General features: G+C 29.3%; 2 protein-coding genes across 2 annotated transcripts; one reads left to right on the forward strand and one right to left on the reverse strand.

The window, feature by feature from the left end:
• Positions 1-2,826: 2,826 nt before the first annotated feature.
• On the reverse strand, positions 2,827-6,408 carry LOC114425248 (UDP-galactose/UDP-glucose transporter 2-like). Its single transcript, XM_028392086.1, has 7 exons — positions 5,822-6,408; positions 5,384-5,412; positions 5,064-5,265; positions 4,489-4,731; positions 4,111-4,212; positions 3,896-4,003; positions 2,827-3,284 (listed from the first exon to the last, which is right to left on the reverse strand). Exons 1-7 carry the CDS (start codon positions 5,945-5,947, stop codon positions 3,018-3,020), a joined length of 1,077 nt encoding a protein of 358 aa, XP_028247887.1. The 5' UTR covers positions 5,948-6,408; the 3' UTR covers positions 2,827-3,017.
• A 12,392-nt stretch (positions 6,409-18,800) lies between these two features.
• Positions 18,801-23,455, forward strand: LOC114425936 (flap endonuclease GEN-like 1). The gene is made up of 8 exons (XM_028392911.1): positions 18,801-19,118; positions 19,808-19,984; positions 20,204-20,374; positions 20,848-21,029; positions 21,672-21,906; positions 22,045-22,180; positions 22,278-22,744; positions 23,096-23,455. Exons 1-8 carry the CDS (start codon positions 18,921-18,923, stop codon positions 23,351-23,353), a joined length of 1,824 nt encoding a protein of 607 aa, XP_028248712.1. The 5' UTR covers positions 18,801-18,920; the 3' UTR covers positions 23,354-23,455.
• The last annotated feature ends 383 nt before the right edge of the window (positions 23,456-23,838 follow it).

Below are 23,838 nucleotides of genomic sequence, written 5' to 3' on the forward strand. Positions count from 1 at the left end.
TTTTGTCAACAAAAATATAGTTTAAAATAAAAGAGATAAACTTAATCTTACAATAGCGGGTTAAATAAAATTACGAGGCAAGTGTCCTTTCCGAGACTTCTTTGCGGTAAATGTTCGAATAATATCAATATCATCAAGTGACTTGAATATCTCCCGCTCGGTGTAACATACCATCAAGTCATTGAACCACACATCGTTGATCTTATTGCGCAATTTAGACTTGATAATCTTCATTGCTGAAAAAGCTCTTTCAACGGATGCTGTCGACACCGGCAATATCAAAGCTAGCTCAATAAGTTTATAAACCAATGGAAATACCAAATGTTTCTCAGTTTGAACCATCTTCATAGCCAAACTTTGAACATCTTCACAAGTGGAAAAAGAAGCATTTCTTCTCACTTGAAGCACATAAGTTTCAAGTTGATCCCTAATTGTTCATCGGTCATCATCAGAAAAGTCTGCATGATAAATATCAGCAAGACGAGCAAGCTTATCAACATCAAACTTGGAGAAAGAGTTCTTGGGGTCAAGACATGAGAAGCAATCAAGTATAATGTTACTTCCTTCACTAAAGCGGTGATCCATCTCCACACATATTTTATCAATAGCAACATAAAAAATCTCTGCACGGTAATGATGAAGATTAGTGATAGTCCTCCCTTCTGCTCTTGAACGACCCCGAACTGGTATTTCGTCATCCATATTTGGTACCAGACTACTTTTAGCAACACAAAATCCTTGGACATCGGCAAAAAAATTATTCCAGCCACTCTCTCTCATTGTGCCCAACCGAGCTTTGACAACATCAACTAATTCCATGGCATTCACAGTATTAAGATCTTTTCTTTGAAATATATTTGAAAGCTCGTTTGTTTCCTATGACCTGGATCACGCACAATCTCATTTGGGTTAAACTCATTAACCACATTAGGTGGCGGTTCTAATTCGGCTTCTTGTTGTACAACATTCACATTCTCAATACTTGCTCTATCAACCAAAAATCTCCTCATCTTTGAAATTAAATGATCTTAAGTTAATACTCAATTAACAATTAAAATCATAAGAATCAAAATTTAAATAAGAATAGTTTTTCAAAATAAAAGTAATCTCTTATGATTTATAAAGAGTAGGAACAAGCATTATATTATATTCAATTAAACACCATTATAGAAACTAATAAAATTAGATAACCAAAAGAAACCTTTATTGTAGATAATTTATCTATCAATAAACAAATTTACAAGTGGTATGATTCCACTGTAAAAGATCTTTCTACTGCTATTATAAATAATACTATATGCTTATAATATTACTAGATACACACTTTAGTTTGACTTATCAATAAAACTTTTATAACCAATGAATCTTGCTGTGTAGTAGCTTAATCTGACACTTAGCAGCACACAAAATGACAAAATATATTATAAAGTAAATATTTTTTATAATGAAATTTATTGAAGTTATCAGTATGATACAATATTATAATTTCACCATATGAGATTTTAGATAAACTTGAAAAATATGGGACCCATTTTCACAATGTTAGTACTTCTATATAACATAAAATATTTAACCTTTCAAAGACAAACCCAAATTTTTCTTCTTCTCTGTGTCTGCTACTACTAGGCGGTGCAAATAAACCCAAATTTTTCTTCTTCTTCTTCTCTGCTACCTTTGTGTTAATTGTTTCAATTTAAAACCACAATCAGTTGAAATTAAACAATTACTAACCGAAAAAAAAAGGGGAAGGCGATAGTCGGAAAAGAACCAGTAGGTGTCGATGGCGGAAGCTTTAAGGTTTCTACAGTGTTGCTGCGGTGACGAAGCTTTACTTCTTTTGTTTCTGTTACCTATATTTTTGCCCTTTTAATTTTTAACTCTTACAATTGTTTTGCCCTTTCAATTTCTTGCCCTTTCTTTAATATTTTTCTTTTAATTTTCTCCATTTTTATGTTTGTGTAAAATTATTTCATAATTTATATATAAGTATTTATTTATTATAAATTATAAATTTTAGTTATATAAAATAAACATTCACTAAAATACTAGTAATTGATAAATGTACAACTTAGATTTATAGAACAACATCACATGATATTTGCTTTAAGCTCATAGTAAATTTGTGAAAAAGCTGACCAATAATAATGAATTCATGTGATTGGTGTTTCTATAGTTGTTATTACCCTATTGCATGAATTATCGTAATTATTATTTACAAAGGGTAAATAAATGAGAAGGAAAATTCTACCAAGAAAAAAAAAAAAGAGTGAAGGATAAGAATACACAGTCCACAAAAAGGGTTATGCCAGCTAGTTCAACTAACTATTTAACATCAAGATACTTTTTGTTGAATCTGCGTGCTAAACATGATAGTTGCCCGTTTAATTCATTAATAAAGAAAAATAATAGTACAGCACCAAAAAAAAAAAATATTAGTAACATAAAATTAGAAGGGTTATGCCAGAGCCTGGGCAATTGCCCAGGGTAGCCGGGCCTTGAAACCGCCTATGCATGCCATTGCACAAACACGTAGCCATTGACTGCAATTCTTTCTCATAGTTTGAAGGGATTGATTAACACGTTTCCATGATGATTCATCACCACATGGCCACCGTTTGACCTTCAACAACACATCTCTTTTATGCAAACTAACAAAACAGTTTTAAAAACATTAATTTTAAGTTTAGTTGTACAGTTCTTGTAGACGTAGATTTAATTGTGTTAATTTAAGTTTAGTTTGGATGAAATGTGTTGAAAAAAGTCTTGTATTGTATCATTAAGTTTTAGTTGAACCGCTTGAGTGGAAGAAAAAGAGAAGAAAGAAACTCAAGTAAACAAATTTAAATCTATGGCCTTGCATTAAAAAAATAATCCTGTATACAATTAATGCTAATTGAACATCAAATTATTTCCTTTTTTTCCTTTCACATGATATGAAAACGAAAATGAAATCATGATTTTTTATAAAATAATGACTTCAAAAATAAAAATTGCATTGAGAACGCATTATTATTAAGCTAGACCAAAGGCCTCCTTTCATCATTTTCTCCAGAATTTGGCAGAGTCCCCAACTCTTCATCACTTGTAGATTTTGCACCATTGTCCCTTGCAGAAGAGGTTAAGACCCTCTTGGTCTTGGTGCTAGTGAATTTGTTATCAGGCAACATCTTCAATGTGATCCCCATAGCTATGAGTAGTAGTCCACTCCCATGCTGTTCTGTTAATGGTTTTGTAAATATCAAGTACGACAATAGCAATGTCACTGCCTTTCTTGCCGTTGTTATCTGTGACAAAATTCAATGAGAAGTTAGGATCACATATATGCAGGTTATTTTTATATTCATGTCACCAATGAATTATTGACTTGACTTGAATATTAGGGTGAGAGAAAATTTTGCTGAGTTTTGATTTCCACTTCGTCTCAACATGTTTACTAATCTGTAAGTGGGATCTAGATCAGGTTTCAGGTGTGACAAAATGGATGGATTGGATAAAATAACAGGTGGGTCTCACTAAATATCTAGATATTTCGTTTTATCTGCAAAAATCGAAATCGAACTCAGATACCAAGAAAGTTTTACAACAACTCGCCTACATTGCTGAACCAACTGATTTAGACTCACATGAATTTCACCTATTATTTTAATATAAAATCATGTTAAAAAGTGTGTACTAATATTTTTTTCATTATGTTTGTTCAATTTTCAATTCAAATTCAAATTTTTAGTACTATAGAAAGACTAGACATTTGGTCATTCAATGACATTTAAGAGTAACACGGCATGGCGCATGGCGTTTGTTTTTTCACATGGGTCTTATTAATGTTAGGGCACTGTAAATTGGTCCAAAACTGACATGACAATAAAGGCAGTAAAATCATGTGAAAGCAATTTACCATGGCTGTGGTGGCAGCACCAAAGATCGCAATAAGGGAGAGGACAGAAACTTGGCCTATGAATGTGGCCATTGCTTCAAAGACTAGCACTCCATACACATAGGGATGCTGCAAGAACAAGAAAAGGTGATTCTATTAAGAAAGCATAAAGGTAGCAGTAATAATAATAATAATAATAGAGCGTGGAATACGGGCTAAGTTTATTCCAACATTACCTGTGAACATGAAGTCCATGCTTTGAATAATTCTCCTGTGAAAAGCATAGGTGGGATTAAGAAAGGCAAACCCACCACAGTTGAGCAAAAGAGCATCTCCATCTGTGTTAACAATGAAAAAGTATTAGAAATTTTATATGGCTACTAAATACCATAATTGTTTAAGGTCCTTTTCAGATAAATTTCACAATGATTACTTATAAGATAAGAAAATAAAAAGATTAAACAAATTAAACTTCTCTTCAACTTTTATAAAAATCATTTCATAGTGCTTAGGAAAAATTTATCAAAAATGGATCTAAATCACATATTTGATATAAAAAGGGATATAGTACACCTTAAAAGGCACAAAGAGGGTTAGAAAGAGATGAAAATCACCTGTGTGGTCTCAGGGTTCATGGTAAATATTGCTTCTTGAAGATTTCCCAGGAAAGAATCCATGACCAATGCTCCAGAAATCATAATAACACCAATCATACTGAAATTTGGAGATGTCTGTGCATCTGCTAGTGTGAACAAGATCAAACCAACTACAAGAAGTATTGCAGATATATATTCATGCAGCGGATACTTCCTTCTCAGACCCGGTATGAAGGCACCCATTATCATCACTGGCAGAACCTATTGCACAAAAAAATGGTTCAGTTACATTGGAATGTTCAATGAATCAGTTAGCTATAACATAGTGACACAGTTTTAGGTGCCAAAAAAGGGGCAAAAAACCAGGATAGAATTTGGAGCCATTGAACTATAAGTGCCTTTAATTCAACAATGATGTAAGCATATAAATGGGACAATTTGATATTCCCTTTATAACTAACTTAGGAATAAGATAAAAACGCATTCAAGTAGTTTCGACTTTAAGCTTATACAAACATGTTTCCTTCAAAAATGGGTAAAGTAATGATATGATGGCTTTTTTTTTGTGTTTTCCATGTGCTTTTGTCACATACCTTTGTGGATTTGAACATGATTTGTGCAGGGTAGTTGAGAAAAGCCAAAGACCCCTTTGTTAGGCCATGAGAACCCATAAGCACAGCAGAGAGCTTCACATAGGTTTTCCATGGATTCACCATTTGCTTGCTTGTGAAGCCTTGGAGGTAAATCAGACACAGGTACACAAACCCTTGAACAAATGTGAAGTACCAACCATAGCTAAAACAAGAAGAAAAAAACAAAACCATGACCAATTTCACTGTTAGATCCCCCATTCAAAGCTGCAAAAAAAAAAAAACAGTAATAAATGAAATAGTACCAAGGTGCTGAAATTCACCTGAAATGGAGCCTGTTATACACATATTCCTGCATAATCAGGTCAATGAAAAAAGAAAGTATAATTAAATACTAAATTATTCTCATAACAAAACAAAAAAGAATCAAAATTGAAGCCAAAAGTCCCCAACAAGACATCCAGAAAGAATAACAAAAGGCAGACAAATCTTGGGACTTTTGAGAAACCATTTTCCTCAAAAATTAATCTTTAGGCTATTGATTATGAAAGAGAAGAAAAAAAAATGAAAGAAAACCATCAAATCAAACAAAATAAAACCAAGCCCATTTTAACACACACACAAACAAACAACAACAAAAACTCTTTTTTCTTTCTCCTCAAACATAGACCTTATTTCTGCAACCATTTGCAGAAACTGTGAAACCGCAAACATCACACTCAAGAATTCAAGAAAATCAAGAGAGAACAGAGCATAAATACCTCACAGATGCCGTTAACAAGATATCCAAAGAAGAACCCTGATGAACAAATGAGGAATTGCTGCCATCTGGGTCTGTCAGAGAGTGAAATTCCAAACAAACTACGAGCCTGCTCTTCGTTCTTCATAACACCCCTTCACCGACCCAAATTATTCAACAAAAAGTCAGTTTTTTTGGAACTCAAACCACCAACCAGCCTAAAAAAAATCTTGTTCTTGCATGTTGACTTTGCCAACCCAGAAGAAAGGGGGAAAAAAAAAAGAAGAGAGTTTTGGTTACTGGAAATGCAAAACTTGGTTGATTAGTCTAAGCAAGCAAGTTCCATTAGAACACAAACACAACTTTGTGCATGTAAGGTTTGGAGAGAGAAGTAAGAAGAGAGAGAAACTGAGAGAGTAATGTGTGTTTAAGTACTTGTGTTCATTCATTCATTCACACAATCTCATTCTCAGCTGTCTCCTATGTATATGTGTTTAATGTAATGTTGATTCTACGCAAAGGTGGAATTGAATTGAATAAATAAGGAGAGAGAAAAAGAGATTAATAGTATTTTCATGGGAAAGGACTAAGGTGTATTAAATTGTGGCACATGGAGAAGACCAAGCTATGGCTAAAGGGTGGTTATGTCATGTGGGCTACATGCATATATCCCTTTCTTGCTGCTCCTTGTTTTATTATAATAATATTGTTTTTATTGTAACATAGACTATAAGGCGTAGGACCTACATTGGAATGATTTTGGTGGGGACCTTTTATTTTAGTTTTGCTTTAACGTCACAAGTGCAGTGCTCCATTACCAATGTACTAACTTACTGGTCATTGAATTAGGAATGAGGATCAATTTTCAATGATTCGTTCCTTTACTAGAAGATTTAATTTAATTTAGGGAAAAAACTACTACTACTATGATCTTGTTTTCTATAATTTTGGTTAAACATTAGTCAGTGTCGTGTATTTTAATAATTTATATCAATGAATTTCTTTTTAAAATTTTAAAATGTGTGTTTTTTAATTCTTAAATTTTTTTACCGAGTTAATTTTTAAAATTAAGAGAATTTTTTTTACTGGAAATTACTAGAAACTTTTAAAATTAAGAGAAATTAAATTCATATTTTTTAAAATACGAAGATTAAATTTATCAATGTAAAAATACAATTTTTTTTACCATATTTAACTCAAATTATTAAAACTAAATTTCTTTTAATTTATATAAATATACTATCTCTTCCTCTTTTTATAAGACTTTCTTTTTTTAAAAAAATATCTTTTTTATAAGAGTCTTTTTTAATTTTCTCTTGTATTAATTATTTTTTTATCAAAATATTTTTAATAATTCTAGTTCATAATAATAAATGCTCTGAATAATTTTTTCTCTCTCTCAGAATTGAAGAATGAAAGATTTTAGTTTTAAAAATTAAAACTTTATTACTATTATTCTCTCTATTTACAATTATAGAAAAATTTAATACTAATTTGATAAATTGATCATTTTTATAGTAAATATAAATTAATCAACAGCATCTTATAAAAAAGAAATGTAAAGAGTAATTGGTAAGGGTAAGTATAAATTCTGACTACATGATTTGTTAATATAACAAAATAATATGGTATTTTTTTCTTAAATGTTTGTATATAAATATTTTCCTTAATAATACAATTTATATTAAGTATTTCTTTGTCAAACTTTATGAAGATTAGTGAATTATAATTAATAATAATATTATATAAAAATCCATATCAAATAAAGTATACCATTTTTCAGTCAAATGTTACGAAGGATTCTTTCAAAAGTTCAATTTTCTTTAATTTTTAGTGTGAATATTTTTATCTTATAAATATTTTAAATATAATTTTCAAAGTAATTACAACAAAAAATAATAATATTACTATATATAAAAAAATTATGATTGGATAAGAATATAATTTTTTTTACAATATTAGTGTATTTATATTAAATTCTTTAAAATGTTAAAAGCTTTTTTTTCTTTCAATTAAAAAAGTTACATAAGTTTTCTCTCACTACAAATTTACATGTGTGTGGAACTGTTTTTAATATATATATATATATATATATATATATATATATATATATATATATATATTACCAATATAAATAATTTTCCTATTTCAATACAAAACTGCTCTTTCACACATTAAGAAGTTTAATTTTTGAGCTGGTTAGGAATTGGCTGTAAGTTCAATCAATGTTACATTATCATTAGAGATGTATTTAATTCAATACAGACCGACATAATATGAATTATAGACTATGGCGGAAAGCTAATAAAATCTAAATTTAATTTAGGCCTAAAAATGAAACTCAAGCACTATAAAAGTTTATTTCTTTTTTCAAATTCTTGGTAGATTTTGTTATTTAGACTTGAAATTTTGATCTCAAATAAAATGTGAGTTTTTTTTAATCCAATTTAATCATAACTGACATAAAAGTTACATAAGTTAAATTGGGTTGAAAAAATTACGTTCAATTTAGAACAAAATTTTAAGTCTAAATTCTACATTTTATTTTTTGAAAGAAAAATTGTGGTTTCAAACATGTGGTTGGTCACCTCTAATTATCATCTAGTCTAAACTCATATGAGGATGTTGACTAAAGTTCATATCCGATATCAAAGTTGCAGAGATACACATTGACACATTGTATTACTACTTATAAGTGACCCTTGGCATTAATTTCAGTCCAAATCTATCACCAATATATACTTGAGATATTACCGGGAAATTAAGATACATGTTTGTATGAGATTTTCATTTCTTACAAAGTTAAGCATTGAAATGTCTTAATTTACATCGCTTGTGGGGACCAAATTCAGGAAATTCCGTTTTGCCAACATAACTTCCAATCATACAGAATTCGAATCAATCACCTTCTATTTTTCGGACAGAACACAACTCATTAATCATTATGCAAACGATACTCTAATTAATATGAGATAATTAAGCTATTTTTCTAGGGATTATTTTGCTATTTATTTCCTATTTAATAAAATAAAAATTGTGGCCTAAAATTTCTAGGGAAGTCAATGCATACAGTATAGCGAGGATCAAATTCTGCCTCTCTTTTTTTGCTGAATAATTCTGCCTTATTTTCTTGTCCCCTTCCTTATTTCTTTGATTTTATATCTCAATAAAAATCCCCTTCGTCTTATATAGTATGTAATAACTTTGTTAGAGTTTTACATTTTCTCAAAACATATATCATAATGAAAACTAAATATTTTTGGCTTATTTCCTTGTCTTCAAAATATCCCGTACATGAGTGAATCATTCAAGTTTTTTTTTCGCAGAATCATTGAAGTTAACATATACGTTAAATTGCAGTTTTGTCATTTTTTAATTTTTTTATCCTCCTATTTTTTCAAGATTTTAATCCTTATATTTTAAAAAACTTATAATTTTGGTTTAATTCTTAATTTTGTATATTTTTTTCTTTTATTTTGATTTAATTCAACTTTAGATCTCATATATTCATTTAAGGTATCATCAATAAATAATTGAATTAATTAAATATAAAAAATAACCGTATGTAAAATTAAAGATTTTGAACTAAAATTACACATTTTCAAAGGATATTCAAATTGTGAAAAAAATAGGAAATTTAAATTGTAAATCAAGATTGAAAGAGACTCTAAAATTATAATTTAGCTTAACATAAAGTAAATAAAAATTCTTATATTAGAATGAAGTAAAGAATAAAAAAAACATTAGAATGAAGTATTACATCGATGACTTGGACGATTTTATTATAACCATATATTTAAAAACTGGTGGGTTTTGTAAAATGCCATTTTTTTTTAGAGGAACCTTTCGACAGCCTAACAAGTTAAACAAAATGTTTCTTGTTAGTATCTGTTGGAAGTAGGTATGGGCGAGACTAAAAGTTAAGCTTTGTAAAGAGAAAGGGCTTTTTGATTTTATTTTTTAATCTTCTACTTTTGAAGTCAAAACAATGGATTATGTAAGTTTTGCAATTAATTATTCTTTATTAAAAAGAACAAAAGGTCGTTTTGTTTGCCAATCAGTCACAACTAAGAGATTCGTTGACGCGGAAAGAGTACGGTTGTAATATTTATTTTTAAAAATACAAGAGAATAATAAAGATAAATCACTCCTGTTGAAATACTGGAAAAAGCCTAAAAACTATTTTAAAAAATAGTTTAATAAATTACTTATGACTTGTGAGATAATTCTATATAAAAGTCAAAAAATTTATTATATGATTTTTAAGATGATTTTGTAAAAGTTAACAAATTTATTATAAATAATGATTAGTAATTAGATAAATAGTTCTCTTAAAAATATAATTCAATTTTAAATTGATTAAATTAATGCCATAATAAAAAAAATAATAATATTAAGTAAAAACGAGTTATTTTGTTTATATTTTATATTTTTATGATGTATTATTCCTATCGTATTAAATAAAGAGAATATTATATTTTAACAAGGTGGCATATTTAGTATAAAAAAATATATTTGTACCTATTAAAGTCAGCTTAGTAATAAAAAAAATTAGGTAATTTATATAAAATCCAATGTCCAAACCTTATTATTACTATTGTAGACAAAAATATAGGAAAAATGAGAGGGGGTTGTATGTGAGGTTGGGGGAGGGAAATGGAAAAGGGGACTATAGGTGGAGAAGGGTAGGGAACAGTGGAGTTAGGTTTATTTCTTCTCTCTGAATTTCTATTTATAAAAAGAAAATTACCTTTTCAAAGTTTTTATGTTTTTCTCTCTCTCTCTCTCTCTCTAAATAGATTAGGTCATTAATGTCATGTAGCAAGCAAGTAGTGTACTAACTAAGGTTGGTGTTTGATGTGCATAAATTTATATAGGGATGCCGAAATTCAGTGCAAGTCCTTGGGAGGGAACAAAGTTTTCAGTCTTTGTAATTGTTTTAGTCTTCACCTCACTAAATGTGCATCCAAAGTGTCATTGAGAAATTGACTCGTTTGGATTTTATGGGAAAAAAATTAATACAAGGATATTGGTCCCTCCTCAAGAATCTTCACTCCTTCACCAAAATCAACTACTGCCGACACAGTAATATAAGTTTATTTCTTCAACTTCCTTTTTTGTTTGTTTATTTCTTCAGCTCTAAGAGTTTTTTTATTACTAACATAGTAATATAAGTTTATGAGAGATTTGTGTCAAAATATGTGATATAAATTATTTTTATATATTTATTTAGCAACTTAAACTATTGGGGCAATTAGTTTATGCCATAAAATTAACTTCTTTTTTGGTTTTTTAACCGCAAGCCGTCTAACTGATTATTACATTTTTTTTCCTATAAAAGATTATTACATTACACCCAACAACAAATCTTAATTATGCTGTGTTTGAAAAGGCGTTCAGTGCCTTAGACTCTTAGAATCTCAGAGCCGATGATATTGTGCTTGGAAATTTTGACAGAATTGATTTTGCATTCAAAATTATGGTTTTATTATTTTTGCGTTGAAAAAAAAAGTTGCATGTATATTGATAAAAAAAAATCTTAAAAGATTAATAACTAACACTACAATATTACTTCACTCATATATCTTTTTTTTTTTTTTGGAAGATAATTAACTTCACTCATATATCTATACTATAAAGGATATTAGACTCAAAAACTTGATTTTTTTCTGTGAATTATAACGTATAATTTCGAATTTTAATGTATAAAATAAAAAAAAAGTATTTTGAGAGTAAATTACTTTTTAAACTCTGTTAAGTGTTAACTAAAATCCAAACATAAAATTTAGGCAAAAGAAACCAAAACCATAAGATAAACTTTATTATAGCGTTATTTTACTTATTTGCACATGAATGGATTACTTGGAATTCTGGTTCTCTGTCTCCGAATCAGGATTTTAAATATTTAATTCTGTTTCCCTATGTATATACTCTTGCAATTAATGTTAACTTTCAAATTTAATTGAGAACTTCATTTTCAAATTTAAGTGACGCTACGTGCGAATTAGATAACTTACGAAAGAAAAAATATTAATTTAAGCATTCAACTTTTTTGACACGTTACACAAAAGAAGTTATTGAGACTATAATCAAATGCCTAAACTTTCAAATTTTTAAATGCATTGTTAATTAACCATATAATTACAATATCCATGGAATCCACCTTTCTCCATAATTTGATCGGTGGTGTTCCGTTTCAGTCACGCCCTCGTTTGGTGTCAATATCCCTCAATCCAAAAAAAAGTAAGATCACGAGATAGGTTTCGTTTCTTACCAAAAAAGTTTTGAAAGAAAATTCACAAAGATGGAAAGTAATTCTAGTTAAATATGTTATAAGTATATATGTTTATGTTTATCTTCTTAACAGAACTTAAGTGCAAGTTTTAAAACAGTATGTATATCTTCTTAAATTATTTTCTAGACAGTAAACACTAGACACTTTATTGAATTTTTTTTCATTTTCTTCTTTTTAACACATCATATTACTTATCATATTTATATTTTTTTTTCTTATAGTTATTATGTAAGATTATAAAGTTAAACAACTACTTAAAATGATAAATATTATATTTAAATGTATATTTTAGGAATATGTAAATATTGTAATTAAATTTATTACTTTTATAATAATTAATTTAAAAAATAAAATTAATATAATTTTTAATCAATTAGTAGTATAAAAAATTAGTACTAAAAGTATATAAAAAATTAAATTCATATTTATTTACTTGATGGTCGTGTTGTTGAGTTGGCATGAAAACAAAGTTTCATCACAATGAAGTCAACGTCACTATATTTGACGGGAACAAATCAATTGGGATTTGGGAATACATGTTGGGCCGGATCCGAGAAACGATTTGGATTTTCAAAAATACTGTAAGTTTTTTCTGTATTTGTCTTGTTTCAACTTAAATATTTTTCTTTGGGTGTTTACATAAACTTAATTAAGTCACTGAAATTTGGCTTAAGTTCCACTCCATATTGGAACGGAGTTTGAGTATACATTAGACCCTATTTATTACTTCATTTGTCTCATAATAATTATCGTTTAAGTAAAAAAAGTTTCAAAATAATTATTTTAACTTTTTTTAGATTAAATTATAATTTTAGTTTCCTATAATTTTAAATTCATATTTTTTATTTTCTTACTTTCATCCCATATTACGTGAAACTTATGTTAAGAATGATTAAATGAAATTAAAAGAAAATCTTAACAGAAATACAACTCATAACTTTTTTATTTAAAGATTAAATAATAAATCACCAAAATATTTATTTTTATAGTTAATTATATTAACATTATTTTTTATATATTATTATTTAAGATTTTTTTAAAATCATCAAAATTTAATAATTTAAAATATTTAATATATAAATTGGTACTTGTTTTCCCACACTCGAATTTCTATTTTATTTTATTACTTGCGACGAATTGGTACACTTGTCAACGATTTAATAATAATTTTAAAAAAATAATAATCCTTCACTAATGATACATAAAAAATAATGTTAATATAATTATTTAAATAAAACAATTATATTAGTAATTTATTGTCTTATTTTTAATAAAGGATCATGAGTTCAATTCCTATTAAGTTATTTTTTTTTTGATTTTTCACTTCATTTAATCTTTTTTCATATAAACTTCATGTTGACTTTTGAATGATCAACTAACAATCAATTGATAGAAGGATCAAAATTATTTATTTTTCAAAATTGAGGAACTTAAATTACGGATTTAAAATTATAATTTAATAAACTTTTTAATATAACATTAATTATTTTTGTTACTTATATTCTTTATAATATTAATGATAAACAATAAAATTTATAAATGATTTAAACGGTTAATTTTATAAAATTGTTATTATCTTTCATTTATTTATTAATTTTTCTTTATCTAGGTAAAAAAAACATAGGACAACAAATATTATGAGATGGGAAGAGTATAATTTTTTTTATAAAAAAAATCAATTGTCAATTGTAACTTTAATGAAAAATACATGTTTTATTAATTAATAAATCATTTATCTAAATGATAATAGACTTAATCTTCCTAAATAAGATCTCATCATATATTTGACTGTTGTTGTGTTGTACAAAAAATATGATTAAAAGGAGATATCTCCCTAATTAAGGATAGTCAATAAGATTTCCCAACAAAAATATATCCTTCTTACCAATAGTTTCATAACAAATAAAATATAAAAATAGTTCAAATATTAATTTAAACATAAATCTCAAATAAAGTAAACTATATAAAATTCAATTCATCAAAATCAATTTTATCAAACTCCGATCGAACTTCTTTTTTTTTACTGCATCAAACTCTGAACTTAACAGGTACTAAATATTAATACGAAGAAATGCTAAAATACTGGCTCCAATAAATTTCAAATAAATTACACACAAAATATAAACAACAAGAGACATTGTTTTTTAAATGTAAATAAGACATCTTTGATGTGATTTATAATTAGCACTCGAGTTCCTTGAATTGAGCGCTCCTACAGTCCTACGCATACTTCAGTCGATGTTTTCTTAATGTTATAAACTAAAGAAGCTTAGTATTTAGTCTACTGAGAGAGAAAGTCGACTAAAATTCAACTAAAACCATTAGAGTGTTAATCAATTTTCAGATTAAATAATTAGGACAAATTAATCAACACTACCGTCTAAAAAACCATGTTAAACCTATTTTATATTATTATTTTTATATTGTTTTTGAAAAAAGAGTGAAAGATAACTAACAACAGGCCGTAAAATTAAATTAACAAAAAAATGTTCAAAGATGTGAAATAGTAGAACTCTCGAATTCGGAAGTTTTGAAGAGTGAATATTACCATTTAAAAAAAATGCATTTTACACGTTACGTAAAGATTGCGACTTGTACGAGCTTTGCCAACTTTGAGTCCACTCTACCAAAGCACATGCAAGTGCCTTTGGTTATAGGGATTCTTATTATTCCCTAAATTAATATGTTGCGAAAATTTTTCTTTTCTTGGAACAGGGGCTAAATGTGCATATAGGTGCTTTTGAAGATAATCGAATCTTTTATATTTATCGATAGTAAGTTATTTGAGTTGTTCCATGTCTAATAATGATCTTATCTGGGGTTAATACTTTACTTATAGGTAACTATATGTACTTTCACTTGCGTTATCCAACAATTTGATGTGAGTTTTTTTCTTCTTCTAAGGGCAGTTGTTTTCTAGTATGAAACTAATATAACTTTAGTTAGGCATGCTTTAAATATAACATAAGAGTAATATAATTTGAACTCCTGAATAACTCTCGCCCATATTGTTGGAGGGAGAATTATAAAGTCTCACATTAAAAAAAAAATAAAGATACTTATCGAGTATATAAATATAAAAGAATTAAGATCAATTAGTTTGAGATGATACACTTCTTATACTTTACAAATTTACATCCAACCTAAGTTCACAATGTCTTATAAGACTCATACTCAGCACTTCAAATTCTAACTAGCTGATAGTGGAGAACAAAAAGAAAAAAACAAAATAAGACCTTTAAGACCGACTTAACTACACCTCTTATGCTCATATACATATAATTAAATAGATAGATTGAAATATTAGTTTTATATCTATTTAAAGTTTAAAATTTTCATTTTATCTCTTTATTTTCTAATTTTATTTATTGTTATTCTTATTCAAACATTATCCCTCAACAAATATTTCTATTTTTTTTATCATAGATATAAAAATGAAAAGAAAATGAGAAATAACATGTAAATATGTATAAATCAAATCAAGTTCTTAATAGTATTTGTTCTGATCATAAGTTTTTATGTTGTTAGGGTCACTCATTTGAGGTATTATTCATTTTTGTGTCAGTCTAAATCTTGTGTTTTTGTTCTTAAAAGATACTTAGACGGGTTAAGAGAAGATGATGCATTATAAAATACTACTCTTGATTTTGACTCCCAACTTAAGTGAGACTTTCCGAAGTACCAAAACAAGGCCCCAATAAAGGTTAAGGGGTGAGAGTGACCTAGACTCTCCTTCTACTAACAATGTTTTGACCTCAAGTTTGTTGGCATCATTAGGATAATTACATTTGGGGTATTGTTTGTTTTGGTGCTCAATGTCCTCTCACAGTTTTGTCCTTATTAAAAATGTGTCTCCATGGTTTAAGGGAGGATGATGCTTTAAAACTATCTTTGGCTACGATTCCTAAACAATATGAGACATTTTGACGTATAACAAGCCCCTCAGGAGAGGCTAAGGGGAGAGAGTGGCCTAGACCCTCATTTTAGCACCAATGTTTTGACTTCAAATATGACATCGTTAAGTTCTTCTCATCTAAGGTATTGTTCATTTTGGTACTCGATGACTCATCACAATTTTGTCCTTATTAAAAAGCGCTTTGATGGTTAGGGAGAAAGGTGTTTAAAAACTACTATTGAGCATAACTCCTAAATAATATAAGACTTTTCAGCATACTAAACAAGCCCCCCAATTGAGGCTAAAGTACAAGAGTGACCTAAACTCTCTTTCTAACATTAAGGTTCTCATCTCAAGTCTCTTGGCATTTTTAGCCTTGACTAAGGCTACTATTCTAGTACACCAAAATAGTCACACATCACTTAGAAATCAATGTTAAGGGTAATTCATAAACAGTGTCTCTCCTTAATCCATCAAGATGCCTTTTAAGAACAACCATGATAAACCAAAACAAACAATACATCATATGCAATGAATGATCTTAATAACGTCAAAGACTTGAGGTCAAAATAATTATAAACAAACTAGAATTCAAGATACAAATAACATTAAGTTTTGGAAAGACTTTTTCACACCAATTAACTTTATGATTAGTTATGTGTTCACACAATAATTGTTGGTTACCTTTAGTTATCAAAACTAGTAGATAATACTATTAATAGCCCTAATTGGTTTTCATTAGTTTCATAAAGATAATTTTGCACAACTTGTAAAACAATGTTCAGTCTCAAGAATGATAAAAAAAAGTAGTAACTAAAAAGAGAAAAGAATAAAAAAATGATTAGCAATCACAATCCTTGAAAAATCACAATTTTGATCGTCCATGAACTAGAAGAAAAGTTTATCTTCTCATGGAGGCTATATGAGCACAAGAATAAAAGAAAAAGAAATTAAAATATCTTAGTTGACATAGAGAATACTAAAATAACCAAAGTTCTTAAGAGTTTCTACACCTTTATGATTAGTAAGTTTTTTTTTTGGTGGAATATTAGTAATAGTAGTTTTTTTTGGTGGAATATTAGGAAGGTTCTTTTATCCATGAAGTAGAAGAAAATTTATCTTCTCATGGAGGCTATATGAGCAAAATAATTAAAAACAAAAGAGAAAGGAGAAGATCATAATTACCATAAAAGAATACTAGAATGACCAAAGTTTTTAGGAGTTTCAAAACCTTTATGATTAGTAAGGTTTTTTTTGTTGTTGGAATATTAGTAAGGTTTTTAGAGTGAGTACAAACATGGTAAGAACTATAAGTCTTTTTTTACGCCCAAAAATATAAAACAACAATGAAAAATATTCGTAATTAAAATCTAGGAATAAAAAAAATAGTAAATAGAAAATCCTAACAGTATCCAAATAAATGCTCTTAATATTTTATCAGATACTACTGCACAATCTTCAGCGTCCTCTTTAAATTTTTGATTCTTTCTTTTAATGAATCCTAATGCTCTCCATCAGATCCAAGAAGAGATTTTCTTTTCTTGCAAAAAATGACAATAAATGAAAATATTAAAACAATCTAAAAAATAAAAATATATTTGATTTCTTAAGAAAATATTCCTAAATATATTGAAAATAATACAAAAGATAATGAAAAATAGAAAAATAAATAAAATATTTAAGTTCTTAAGAAAATATTCCAAAGTATCTTAAAAGTAATTATAAAAAATAATAAAATATGAACTAAATGAAATGATTGTTGAATTTTAAAATAAGTATTTTATCACCAAATACGTGGATCAATTAGGATGTTTTAGCTTAATGGTCTAAAGTTTTACCATTATATTAAATATCTGAAGAAAGAAATTTTTTACTGCTCGTAGTTAACTCGAACATGATTATTTTTTGTGAATGATACATGTGTTTTAAATAAAAAAAATTATCTTAAAAAGTTACATGAACACTGATTTTTAATTATTGATAGTGTAATTTTACATTTATTACATTTAAATTTAATTCTTTTAAATAAAATTCAAAATATTACCTTAATTAAAAACATATTATATTAAACCATTTAATATTTTTCTGCACAGTACAAAAGTGGATAATGCTGAGTCCAATGGGCTTTCGAAATTTCACCGTCAACCAACCGTTGGGCATTGCTAGTACACCTAGTGACCCAGCAATTTCGTGATCTTCCCATTTTGCCCTTTCATAAAAGGGTTATGGATTAGCTAATCCATAAGTCTCATAGGGATCAAGCAGGGGTTGAAACTGTGATTTTCAGATTATTAGCACGACCCTCTAACCAACCCATCAATCATATTATAAAATAAATAATGTTGTTATATATAACACTAAATTTTTTAATATATATTTAATGCACATGTAAATTTAAATGATAAATTTTGTGACAATTAATTTTAATATAACTCATACAAATTATTTAATCCGTATATTTTTTATAAATAAAAAAATATTTACTATTAAAAAAATTAATTTATTAATAAATTAAAAAAAACATATTTTTGATTTTTTTATAAAAAAAATACTTACGGATTGTATAATTCATGAATTAATTCGTATGGATTACGTGATTCGTATAAGTCATACAGATTATATAATCCGTAAAAAAAAAAAACCTTTAAGAACATTTTTAGAATTTTATTTTAATACTGGGTGCACAAATAATATGCCAGGTGCACCTAGTAAAACCCCCAACCGTTACGGTAGCAAACCCAACGGCTATATTTTCACTATCTCGTTCTCTTCTAAAAAATATATATATAAATAAAAAGAACCACACACACTCTTCCTTTTCTTCCAAACACCAAAACCTAGAACAACTCGTTTAACTCCACTGTGAAAAAAAAAGATTAAATTTTGACGATGTATTTGCCTACCCTCTTTCGTGATTAACAGAAATCACCAATGGGGGTTGGTGGTAATTTCTGGGACCTGCTGAAGCCCTATGCGCGCAAGGAGGGTTTTGATTTCTTGAGGAACAAGCGAGTTGCAGTGGACCTTTCGTTCTGGATTGTTCAGCCCGAGAATGCCATCAAGGCCATGCATGTCAGAAAACCCCATCTCAGGCTTACCTTCTTCCGCACCATCAGTCTCTTCTGCAAGGTTCTCTGCCCTAGAGAATGTGATAAAAATTAGGGAACTTTTTGGCTTTTAAGGAAGATTTTGGGGGGTTGCTTTAGGACCCTTGTGACTGAATAAGGGAAAAATTGAGATTAGTTGGTTGGTTTAACCAAATTTTTGTGTTAAAATGTGTTATTACCTTTTTTGGTTTTGCTTGATAGCTGAGTATTATTCTCATGTAAAAGTTTAACCCATTAGGGTTGGCCTAGTGGCGAGGGATTTAAGTAGTTTGCATGAGGTTTCAGGTTCAAACCTTCAACCCGAATTGTCGTTATTGTACACATAAAAAAACACCGATTATGGTTTAATGATTTAGACTTAATGTACTTATTGGTAGTATTGGATTGGTGTGTCATTCATTGTGAATGGGGGTAATCTAAATTAGTGTTCCTTTTATTTTTGACTCAGATTTAATGTACTTGTTAGATTGTGGTTCCTCTCTAGTATTGGAAATTTCCAGTAGGAGAGAGATACATACACAGAGATTGGTGAGGATACACAATCCTTATTGGTAGTATTCGATTGGAGTGTCATTCATTGTGATGGGGGTTAATCTAAATTAGTGTTCCTTTTATTTTTGATATGTTGTGTGTTACGTTAGCTTGGATATGGAATGGTTAAACAAAGGATGGACGTGATGTTTGATAATGATGATATGGTGTTTCTTGTAGTTTGGAGCACTTCCGGTGTTCATTGTTGATGGGAGTCCATCGCTGTTGAAATCACGTGCCAGGATTGCGAGATATTTCCGGTGTTCTGGCATTGAATTGGCTAACTTGCCGGTGCCTGAAGAAGGTGTTTCAGCTGAGAGGAACCGCTTGTTTTCAAGTCATGTTCAAGAATGTGCGGTGCGATGTTTGCTTTACCTTGATGATTACCATCAATTTGAAACTATTCTGTCAATTCTATGCTGGCATTTTTCTGATACACATGTGCATTAATCCAAATTTGCTTTCCTAGTGCTTACTTATATATCTTATACCAAGAACACTTCTTTAATACTTACTTTTTAGACATGGATGCAGGTTTGTCGTATTTGTTTTCTGATAGTTGTTCTCTGGTGATAGGAACTGGTTGAACTACTTGGAATGCCTGTGCTAAAGGCTAAAGGAGAGGCTGAAGCACTCTGTGCTCAATTAAATAGTGAAGGTCATGTAGATGCTTGCATCACAGCTGACAGTGATGCATTCCTCTTTGGGGCCAAATGCATTATAAAATGTTTCTGTCCCAACTCCAAAGTAAGTGACCATCTTCATTGTATTTTCTTTATATAAAATATAATTTATCTATTTGAATACAGTTCTTGCATCTATCTTTGCTTAGTCCTTACTAAATGGTATCATGAAACTTGATACATAGGGGGGTTAGAAGGTTGGTTTGGTGGTGAAGGGAGAAGGGAAGGGGGGAGCGGTCGTGGGTTCGAATCCCTCAGCTAACAAAAACTAACATAATTAACAATTACCGATAAAAATAAAATAAAATGAAACTTTATACATATATTTGATCACTTTAATTTTGAGTTTTCATAGCCTGCGTACTTGTTACAAACTCATGATTATCTGGCCTGATATAAAATTAAATTTATGATATCTATCAAAGGCACTTCAGTGTACCCTTGCTTCTTCTTCCCCAACTGACCATACTATTAAATGAATTGCTCACTTGCTTTTCCATTATAGTTTTTCAATGTTAAGAAATTCATTGCATGCAGGAACCATTTGAATGCTACAATATGTCAGATATTGAAGCCGGGCTTGGATTGAAGAGGAAACACTTAATAGCTATCTCTCTTTTGGTTGGAGATGATCATGATATAAATGGTGTTCGAGGGATTGGGCTTGATACTGCACTTCATTTTGTTAAAGCTTTTAGTGAAGATGATATATTGAATAGGTATGAATCTTTCAAAGTGATAAACATATATATCACCTGAAATATTTAAATGTTTTGGAATAGTTGGCTTAATTCTACTTTTGCTCCTAGTTTGGACTGCACAACTTTGGTATCTCTAGTTTTTTTTTTTTAGCTAATAAGTCGCTTTACTTAAAACCCTCAAATTATTATTTTCCTATCCTAATACTTGGGGGGTTTATGATTGAATTGGGACATGAAATCATTTTAAAAGTTTAGAATCAAGAAATTTAATGGAAACTTGACAAAATTTGATTTGAGTTTAGAATGAGAATTTGAAGGTTCTCTAGGTTGAAGAAAATTGATTTTTTTTTTTTTGGGGGGGGGGGGGGGGGACCAAATTTACTAAATTTTTTAAAATAGGACTTAATTGGCTAAAAAATTTCCCCCTTATATAAGGATTTTAGTGTGATAAAGTCCCTCTTAATTTGCTTCTCCGAGAAGGTGTTTCTAACAGCCCATTTTCATTGTAATATTTAACAAGCTCAAGGGATGCCTATCCATTTCATTTCAATTATATGTTGGCCTTTTAGTTTAGAAATGAAATAGTGGTAATAAAGTGAGACTTAGATAACCTGGATAAACATTTTGGTCCTGCCAATCTGACAATGATCTTTAATGCAGATTACATGAGATCGGCAAAGGGAATACTTCACAAATTCCCATCTGCATTAAAGTTGAGGACAATGTGGATGGGAACTCCCCAAATAGAAAACTATCTCATTGTTCATTCTGTGGGCATCCAGGCAGCAAAAAAGATCATATGAAATTTCCCTGTGAATATTGTGTCACAAAGGATGATGAAGGTTGCCAGAGAAAACCAGAGGATTTTAAATGTGATTGCTTCTCCTGTGATATGGTATGACCTCACTATCAGAAATTCATGCCACTTATTTGTTTAAATTTATTGTTTGACTTCTAGTTGAATTAAATGCTGTTAACATGCTGTAGCTCAAAATATAATTTCCTGTAACACTTAATAACATTTGATTGGCAGAATAGGAAACATAAGGAGAAAAAAAGACTAGAAAATCAGCATACAATTTTTTTTCACAAGATTGCAGAGGAGCCAAACTTTCCCAAGGATGAAATCATTGATATGTATTTATGCAATGACAATGGTTATTTTTCAGGTAATTTGAAAATGACATTTTTGAATATGATGATTACTCTGTTAGGGTTGGTTTTGTGTTTTATTGTATTGTACTCACTATATTTATACCTCTGCAGCAAGTGATAGCCCACACATTGTATGGGGAAACCCCAATATTGAGATGCTGATTAATTTTTTAAACTTCCATCAGCATTGGGAACCAGCCTACGTTCGACGGATGATGTTTCCTATGATGTCCACCATCTTTTTGAGAGATATGACAACAACTACAGTAGAGACTACGTTGTTTGGGCAATATGAGTTTGATTCCGTAGAACGTGTCAAAATGAGATATGGATATCAATTTTTTGTGGTCAAATGGAAACGTGCAGGGGTTAACATTTCCTGTAAAGTTCCATTGAAGGAATCAAGTGTGCAACAGGATGATGCTATAGAGCTTGATGAAATGGTGGATCTACTGGATGACTTTGATGCTCCAGAGATTCATGGAGACGATGGATGCAGTTTTCTGCTTACAGATGAAAATATGGACCTTGTAGGTGCTGCTTTTCCAGCAGAAGTCAAAAGGTTTTGGCAAGAGCAGGTGTTTATTATTTCCCTTCTACCGGATGGCTTATGTTTAAACTTTGTCATTTTAATATCCATGCATCCTAATTTTTTTATATCTCTCTTGGTTACATTAAGAATTTGAAACTCAATCTGAGAAGTATGCAAGAGGATTTTAGTATAATAATTGTAGCAGTTGGTAGAAGAGATTCAAATATGTGGCCACAAAAAAAATCAGGGAATTATCACAGGGAGATTATAGAAAAATTATTTCTTAGTAAAATATGTTCAGGGTCAAAGTGGATACTTTGCTCTTTATCAATGTTTTAAAAGAGTGACTAGTGATTAGTCACTCATTTCAAATATGTTTGGTGCTTGAAATTTGCAGGAACTGAAAAGAATAAAGAACTCAACATCAAGATCTCAAGAAAATGAAAAATCATCATCACCAAACTCAAGAAGTATTCAGCTAAACATTACAGAGTTCTACCCATCAACGAAAGTTAAACATCGTCAATCAAAACAAGGAGAAGAGTCATCCAAGAATGCTGATAGTCAAGGCAATGGGGGCTCAAAAATGAAAAGGAAAATGTCAAGTCCTGATAAGATTCCAAAATCCGCGAGGCGCCGCCTTTTGTTTGATTAGTGTGTATATAAATGAGATGTATTGACCTTATAATTTTGTTACGGTTGAATACAAGTCAGCGAGTGTATATTTACTGTTGACCTTATTTGTTTCTCTACTATCCCTCTGAACCACTTTCATTTTCTCTACTATCTCTTGTTTCTTATCATTGGTAACTTTGGGGAAAAGAAACAGATTCTATCAATTTATTTTTCAAAACTGCATACTATTGTCTATTAATTACACCTTCTTTTCAAACAAATAATTGGAAAAGAAAACAGGAATTCAAAAAGGGAAATGTGGTCCAAGATAATATTTTTTTTACTGCTGTCCAAGATAATTATGAATTTCTCTCGTCTCATATATAATTAAAAATAATTATTTTTACAAGAAGGTTAATTAAAATTATTTAATTTTATTAATCTAAGTAAAAATAAAAATGTTTTTAAAATATTCTTCATTGAAACTTGATACTCTCTTAATTTTTATTTATAAAAACTAAATTT

Source organism: Glycine soja, chromosome 9 (assembly GCF_004193775.1).
Source record: "Glycine soja cultivar W05 chromosome 9, ASM419377v2, whole genome shotgun sequence".
Classification (NCBI taxonomy): domain Eukaryota; kingdom Viridiplantae; phylum Streptophyta; class Magnoliopsida; order Fabales; family Fabaceae; genus Glycine; species Glycine soja.